Genomic DNA, 8,459 nt, shown 5'->3' with positions numbered 1-8,459 from the left:
ATTTCCCAGAGGCTAGGACTGTCAGGGTGTCAGCCTGGTGAGTCTTCTGGTCATCATATCCCTTACAGGTGAAAGGAGGCTGACCTAGGCTTGACTAATAGCAGAGGCGTGTGCGAGGAAGAAAAGCCCGGGGAAGCTTGCCCAAGGAGTGAGCCATCAAACTCTTAAGTCTGGCCAGGCGCAGTGGCTCACGCCTGTAATCCCAGCACTTCAGGAGGCTGAGGCGAGTGGACCATGAAGTCAGGAGTTACAGAAAATGAAAAAAAAAAAAAAAAATTAGCCAGGCAGGGTGGTGTGCGTGTACAGTCTCAGCTACCCAGGAGGCTGAGGCAGGAGGATCCCTTGAACCTGGGAGGTGGAGGTTGCAGTGAGCTGAGATTGCACCATTGTACTCCAGCCTGGGTGACAGAGTGAGACGCTGTCTCAAAACCTGTTAGGTCTGAAATGGAAACTCCATAGGAGCAGGTCTGAAAGGCTTCTGTGTGCCCAAGGACCTCGGGTCACAAACAACTTGGCCCTGCCGTAGCTGGCAATACAGTGACTACATCCCTGAAGAAAAGTAGCTTGTCAACTAGTCAAGTGGCAGGTGGCAGTGTCGGGAACCCAGCTAAGCTATTCGCTAGTAAGGTGTCCACCACCCACCTCAGCCACCTGGGGGTGGATGCAGGGGTTTAGCAATGCTAAGTTAAGCTGAGGATTGGCCGGGCTTTAGTAGCTCATACCTGTAATCCCAGTACTTTGGGAGGCTGAGGTGGGCAGATCACTTGAGCCCAGGAGTTTGAGGCCATCTTGGGCAACATGGCAAAACATCATCTCTGCAAAAAATCCAAAATTAGCCAGGTGTGGTGGCATGTCCTCAAAATTCCAACTGCTCATGAGGCTGAGGTGGGAGGATCCTTGAGCCCAGGAGGTCAAGGCTATAGTGAGTCATGATCATGCTACTGTACTCCTGCCTGGGTGACAGACCCTGTCCCAGAAGCCCAGGGTCAAGCATGCTCCATGATTGGGTAAGTTTGGAAAAGATTCGGGGAATGATAAATGGTGGATTTCAGTCTAAAATTAGTTGCTACTTGCTCTAACATTGGGTAAGTGAACCTTTAGACCATCTTAGAGATGAGGCTCTTCCTTCCCCCTCTTTATTTTATGAGACAGAGTCTCACTCTGTCAGCCAGGCTGGAGTGCAGTGGCATGATCTCAGCTCACTGCAATTTCTGCCTCCCAGGTTCCAGAGATTCTCCTGCCTCAGCCTCCCAAGTAGCTGGGACTACAGGTACCCACCACCACGGCTAACTTTGTATTTTTAGTAGAGATGGGGTTTCACCATGTTGGCCAGGTTGGTCTCGAACTCCTGACCTCAGGTGATCCACCCGCCTCCGCCTCCCAAAGTGCTGGGATTATAGGTATGTGCCATTGTGCCTGGCCCCTTCTCCCTCTTTCAAGGGTTAAGGGTTATATGAGAACTGGCATGTTAAACTCCCAGGCACAGCTTGGAACTCAGCCTGGAAATAGCTGTTATTCCTTTTGCAGATATACATCACCTGCCACCTGAAGGCCATCCCAGCTGAGCAGGAACCAGATGAACTCAACAAAGCCTGTTCCTTCAGCAAGTCTTCCAACAGGTGAGGAGGCCAGGTACTCCATGACTGGGGTAGAAACTGAATCGGCGACGCCTTGTCTCTTTCCCCCAATGTGTTATCAGCAAACTGCTTCCTGCAGGCAACAAAAATCTAAGCTGCTTGTCTTTCATCTCAGCTGGTTCCCAGTGGAAGGCCCAGCTGACATCTGTCAATGCTGTAGCAAGGGTGACTGTGGCACTCCAAGCCATTCCAGGAGGCAGCCCCATGTCGTGAGCCAGTGGTCCAGGTCTGCTTCTCGTAACCGCAGGCATGGTATGTCACAGGACAGCCGAGAGGCTGTTCATCGTCCCCTACTCAGTGGAGGGTATCTGCTGTCATTTCAGGGTGATGATCTTTTCCCTTGTCCTCCATTAAAGCTGTTTGCTCCTAGGCCTGCAGCTACCTTTCCCTAACACAAATCCTGGGGCTAAGCAGGAAGGGCTCTCAGCCCTCCGCCTCTGGCAGCCAGGGTAGCTCTGCTGTCATCCTAGGCTTCTACTGAGACATCATTAGGCATGTAGGGAAAATATAGCGGCTGCTAAGATAATCTGGCTGGGCACAGTGGTTCATACCTGTAATTCCAGCACTTTGAGGGGCCAAGGCAGACAGGTCACCTGAGGTCAGGAGTTCGAGACCAGCCTGACTAACATGGAGAAATCCCATCTCTACTAAAAATACAAAATTAGCCAAGCGTGGTGGTACATGCCTGTAATCCCAGCTACTTGGGAGGTTGAAGCAGGAGAATTGCTTGAATCCGGGAGGCGGAGGTTGCGGTGAGCCGAGATTGTGCCATTGCACTCCAGCCTGGGCAACAAGAACAAAACTGTCTCAAAAAATAATCTGGCCGGAATGCTGGGTCATGCTTATAATCCCAGCACTTGGGGAGGCCGAGGCCAGGGAAATCACTTGAGCCCAGGAGTTCTCGACCAGCCTGGGCAACATAGCAAGACCCTGTCTCTACTAAAAAGACCCGATATACTAGGGAAATCCCTCTTGGGTGACCTACTTTCTCTGTATGAGAAAACTTTCCTTCCCCCTGCCCTGCCCCTCACGATGTGAGTCTCGCTCTATTGCCCAGGCTGGAGTACTGTGGCATGATCTCTGCTCACTAAAAGCTCTGCCTCCCAGGTTCAAGCTAGTCTGCCTCAGCCTCCCAAGTAGCTGAGACTACAGGCTATGTGCCACCATGCCCAGCAAACTTTATTTTTAGTAGAGATGGGGGTCTTGCCATGTTGGCCAGGCTGGTCTCAAACGCTTGACCTCAGGTGATCTGCCTGCCTCAGCCTCCCAAAGAGCTGGGATTACAGGCATGAGCCATCACACCTAGCCGAGAAAGCTGTCTTTTTTTTGTCTATAAACTTTGTTAACCCACACAAAAAAGACAACATATTAGTTCAGCCCACTGAGGCAGAATAAACCTCCAACCTGATTCCTGGTTAGGGACTAAGATGACCTCCGGGTGTTTGTTCTCCTTCTACAGTGACAGAAGAAGCAGATATCACCGTGGGGCCACTGATCTTCCTGGACAGGAGTGCTGACTATGAAGTAGAGCAGTGGGCCTTGCCGGCTGACACCTCCGTGCTGCTGCTGGGCATAGGCCTGGCCATGGTGGCATCTCTGACTCTGACCGCTGTTATCCTGGTTCTCACCAGGAGGTGTCGCACTGCCTCCCACCCTGTGTCTGTTTCCCAATAAAAGAAAGCAATATCTGGTTGTGGTGTGATAGAAGATCCGAATTAGTACTGACTGTGTCGGGTGGGGAAGACTGTATACCACCAGCCCCGTGCACTCACATAGCACAGTCCAGCAAGCACTACTGTGCCGCTAGTGTAAACAGGGCAGGGTTCATATCCTTGGGGACAACTATGATCTATCACCTCCATGGGAACCAACATGGAAACTTAGATGAAGGTCAGTCTGGCTGGACCCACCTTACTTCCAGGTTAGCAAAGAACCTTGTATCTCTGGCCCCCATGGATTTGACTCTAGACATGGGAGAGGGGAGGGGGGAGCTTCCAGGCCCCCTTCTCCAAGGCAAGGAGGCAGCCAACTCTGTTCAGACGCTAGAGGCCAGAAGGCCAGTCATGATTGGGCCCTCCCGGTAGGGCAGTGATGTGGGAGCTCTGCTTCTGCCTGGTCTTAGCTGTCACGTTGGGCTTGAAGCTATTCTCGGGGCATGTTGGTATGAATTTGTCAATGCTGTAGCAAGGGTGACTGGCACCCCCAGCCATTCCAGGAGGCAGTCCCATGTCATGAGCCAGTGGTCCTGAGGTGGATCTGAGGTGGGCGCTTCTGCTTTGGGGGTAGGAGGCCTCAGGACGGCTGAGAAACTGCTTTGATTTTGGGTTTGATTTGTCCCTCTTGAGAGGGAAGGGTTTGTCTCTGTTGCCCAGGCTGGAGTGCAGTAGTAGAATCATAGCTCACTGCAACCTGGAACTCCTGGTCTCCAGTAATCCTCCTGCCTGAGCTTTCTGAGTTGCTGGGACTACAGGCATGAACCACTATGCCCAGTTTATTGTATTTTTGGTAGGAACTGGTTCAAGCTGGCCTCGAACTCCTGGCCTCATGTGATCCTCTCCCCTTGGCCTCCAAAAGCCCTGGGATTATAGATGTGAGGCCTCACTGTCACTGAGGGGAGCTGCTTCTCAACCTCCCCCTACCTTGGTCGCTTTCCCTAAACAGGCTGCTTCCCTCCACCCAGGTTTTGGCCATAGTCCCTAGGAGTACTTAGTAAGGGAATGGTGCCCCAAGGGGGGTACCCAGGGAGCTTGTGCCCTCTTCTTTGGGGAAGGTGTTCATGGTACCCGTGAAGGATGAGAAGCCTCCCACAGTAGCTGGCTCCAGCCTTGCCCCAAACTCAAGCCATTCTCACTCGGGGAAGTTCACTTTCATTGTGGCATCCCAGCCTGGCTGGCTACTTGCTATGAGCCTGCCAGTCCTTGTGGGCCACATGGGGTGGCACCTGCTGAGTAGGATTAGGCATAAACTGAAAGCTGAAAGACGCTCAGGTGCAACTGGCATGGCGCTTACCTCTGGCCTGCTGTCTGGCTGAGGGCAAGGGGTTCCAGCATGTTGACTCGGGTATAGACAGATGTCTATAGTGCATTCAGAGCAAGATTTGGGTAGCTTTGGACCTACTGAGAGGAGGAAGTCCTTTGATACTCTAAGTGTAGTCTGTGAACATTGGCCTCACCTGAGAATTTGTTGGAACTGTATCATTTATAAGCCCCATCCCAGACCCAGAAATTTGCATCTTAAATCCCCGGGTGGGGTGGGCATGGTGGCTCACACCTGTAATCCCAGCACTTTGCGAGGCTGAGGAAGGTGGATCACCTGAGGTCAGGAGTTCAAGACCAGCCTCGCCAACATGGTGAAACCTCGTCTCTACTAAAACCACAAAAAATTAACTGGGAATGGTGGTGGGTGCCTGCAATCCCAGCTAATTGGGAGGCTGAAGCAGGAGAATTGCTTGAACCTGAGAGAGGCAGAGGTTTTAGGGAGCCGAGTTTGTGCCACTGCACTCCAGCCTGAGCAACAGAACCAGACTCCATCTCAGAAAAAAAAAAAAAAAATCCCCAGGTGATTTGAGTGGTTAAGGTTAAGTCCCTGAGCCAGGGACTTGCGGCACAAAGGGATTGTTCCAGGTGAGCCACTCGCGGCCCAGGCAGGTTGTGGTGAGATCTGTCTGTAGGGGAGTAACAGGCTGGGGTTCAAAAAAGATCAGATATGGTGGCTCAGGCCTGTAATTTGGGCCAGCACTTTGGGAGACCAAAGTGGGAGGATGGCTTGAGCCTAGGAGCTCAAGACCAGCCTGAGCAACATGGTGAGACCCCATCTCTACAAAATACAAAAATTAGCCGAGCACAGTGGTACATGCCTGTAGTCCCAACTGCTTGGGAAGCTGAGGCTGGAGGATTACTTGAGCCCAGGAATTCCAGGGTGCAGTGAGCTGTGCTCACTGCCCAGGTCCCAGCCTTGCTGCCTCCTGCTGTACTCTAGCCAGAGTGACAGAGCAAGACCCTCTCAAAAAATAAAACTGCCTCGGGGTTGGGGAGGTGGGCTTCCTGGAGGTGGTGATCCAGAAGCAAATCCTCAAATAACCATGGGGAAGTGGGTGTGGTGGCTCACACCTGTAATCTCAGCATTTTAGGAGGCCGAGGCAGGTGGATCACTTGAGGCCAGAAGTCCAAGACCAGCCTGGCCAACATAGCAAAACCCGTCTCTACTAAAAATATAAAAATTAGCAGGGTGTGTGGTGAGTGCCTGTAGTCTCAGCCACTGGGGAGGCTGAGGCAGGAGAATCACTTGAACCCAGGAGGCAGAGGTTGCAGTGAGCTGAGGTCATGCCACTGCACTCCAGTCTGGGTGTTGGAGTGTGACTATCTCAAAAAGGGGGGAGGGGAGAGAAAGGGGGAGAATCTGTACCCTGAGGGCATAGAAGGCCTCAATGCCTAGTAAAGAGTGGGGCTTGGCCTGGAGAGGGAGCCCTCATGGGCTGGATAAGGGAGATGCTGGCCCATCTGGGCACACATGTGCCCGTAGGCTTTCCCTGTGGAGATGATCAACTGGAAAGGCAGAGAATGCGGCCTGGAGGCTCGGAAACATCCTTGAAGCCGTATCCCCAGGCCCTAGTCCTAACTGCCACTCTTTTCTTTTTTTGAAATGGGGTCTTGCTATGTTGCTCAGGCTGGACTCCAATTCCTGGGCTCAAGCGTTCCTCCTGCCTCAACTGCCCAAGCAGCCACCAACCACACCTGGCTTCTTCCTGCCACTTCTAGCTTAGCAGGTGACTTCATCTGTATAAGGGGATGACGTGACTGCTTGGGGGAATGAGTAGAGCCCTTGGTGGAATCATGGTTCACGCAAGAGGTCTCCGGCAAAATGCTCCAGGCTTGGGGTCCGATGGGCACTTCTACCCCTGACAATCCATTTACTTACCACCACCCTCTGTTCACACAGGGAAGTTCTTTCCATCGGGATTATAGCGAGGATTGGTCTTCATGGCACACTTGGCATCCGAGCACGTGTTGTTGGAGCTGTTCTATGAGCCAGGACACACCAGGGAACGGTTCCTGAAATAAACACCCATCTCTTCCTTGTACTCAAGTTCTTCAGGGTTGCAACATTCTGAGAGCTTGTCCTTCATTCAACTTCTGTCCTCAGCAGAAAGAGGAAGTGGCTGTGTCAGGGGAGGGGAGGAGTCATGACTAAGATGTGACCCTGCGTGTCAGCTCCCCACCAGCTCCAGATGGGCCTCACCGGGAGCGACGGCCTCCAGCAGCAATGTCAGAGGGCGTGGCCTGCCTGCCTCCTAGGGGAACTAGAGTAGAAATGAAAGGTAGTGGAAAGCCACTAAGGCTTCTCTTGACCCCATTGCTTAATCCTCCTCTTTCCCTAAAGTTTCCAGAAACTTCCTATTGCACTGGAAAACCTCTGTAAACCAACACTTTGGGTGTGGGTTTATTTTTTGAGATGGGGTCTCACTCTGCTGCCCAGGCTGGAGTGCAGTGGCACCATCATAACTCACTGCAGCCTCAACTTCTCTGCCTCAAACCATCCTCCCACCTCAGCCTCCCAAGTAGCTGGGATTACAGGGGCATGCCACTATGCCCGGCTAATTTTATTTTATTTTTTTAGTACAGACGGGGTTTCAGCATGTTGGCCAGGCTGGTCTTGGACTCCTGACCTCAAGTGCTCCTCCTGCCTTGGCCTACCAAGTTTTTGGGATTATAGGCATGAGCCACCGTGCCCAGCCAGTTCTCATTCTTCATTAGAGATTGTAGCCAGACATTAGAGAAAACTAGAAGAATCCAGAATCTAATCCAGTCTACAGGTAGATAAATAATTCAAACAATGAACGTTACTATAATAACAGGTAAACTATTGTTTTCCTATTGAAACATAATTTTTCTCCCTATAGTCACCTCGAACTGACCTTGTGATTCGCTCCCCTTGGTCTCCCAAAATACTGGAATTACAGGCATGAGCCACCATGCCTGGCCCTCCTTTTATTTTGAGACAAAATCTTACTCTGCCACCCAGGCTGCAGTGCAGTGGTACCATCTCGGCTGACAGCAACCTCCGCCTCCCAGGTTCAAGTGATTCTCCTGACTCAGCCTCCCTAGTAGCTGGGATTCCAGGCACATGCCCACCACGCCAGGCTAATTTTTGTATTTTTAGTAGAGACAGGGTTTCGCCATGTTGGCTAGGCTGGTCTTGAACTCCTAATCTCAAGTGATCTGCCTGCCTTGGTCTCCCAAAGTTCTGGGATTATAGGTGTGAGCCACTGTGCCTGGACAGAGAACAGATTCTTACTGAACCTATGCAAATAACCATGTTGCTGTAAAAATAAGAATAATTGTAAATTGCTTCTAAATTCTGGAGGGTTCAGGTAGAGAAGAAAAGCAAATATTTTCATTTTTGTTTTCAAAAGTACTTTACCAAATTACTATAAATTATACAAAGCTTAAAAGAAAAAAGTTTCCTTAAATCTGGAAAACAATATTAAAAGAACCCGCAATGTTTGACATAAAGCAGCCTTAAAAATCCATAATTCAGGCCGGGCGCGGTGGCTCAAACCTGTAATCCCAGCACTTTGGGAGGCCGAGTTGGGCGGATCACGAGGTCAGGAGATTGAGACCATCCTGGTTAACCTGGTGAAACCCCATCTCTATTAAAAAAAAATACAAAAAACTAGCCAGGCGAGGTGGCGGGCACCTGTAGTCCCAGCTACTCGGGAGGCTGAGACAGGAGAATGGCGTAAACCCGGGAGGCGGAGCTTGTGGTGAGCTGAGATCCGGCCACTGCACTCCAGTCTGGGCGACAGAGCGAGACTCCGTCTCA

At 51.3% G+C, this 8,459-nt stretch overlaps 1 protein-coding gene across 1 annotated transcript; it reads left to right on the top strand.

Annotated features, from left to right (window-relative positions):
• The first annotated feature begins 992 nt into the window (after positions 1–992).
• LOC105503744 (zona pellucida sperm-binding protein 3-like) lies at positions 993–3,316 on the top strand. The gene is made up of 4 exons (XM_011930800.1): positions 993–1,007; positions 1,510–1,619; positions 1,717–1,889; positions 3,097–3,316. Exons 1-4 carry the CDS (start codon positions 993–995, stop codon positions 3,309–3,311), a joined length of 513 nt encoding a protein of 170 aa, XP_011786190.1. The 3' UTR covers positions 3,312–3,316.
• The last annotated feature ends 5,143 nt before the right edge of the window (positions 3,317–8,459 follow it).

This window comes from Colobus angolensis, unplaced genomic scaffold (assembly GCF_000951035.1).
Source record: "Colobus angolensis palliatus isolate OR3802 unplaced genomic scaffold, Cang.pa_1.0 Scaffold120, whole genome shotgun sequence".
Taxonomy (NCBI): Eukaryota; Metazoa; Chordata; class Mammalia; order Primates; family Cercopithecidae; genus Colobus; species Colobus angolensis.
This window is presented reverse-complemented; position numbering and strand designations above follow the sequence as displayed.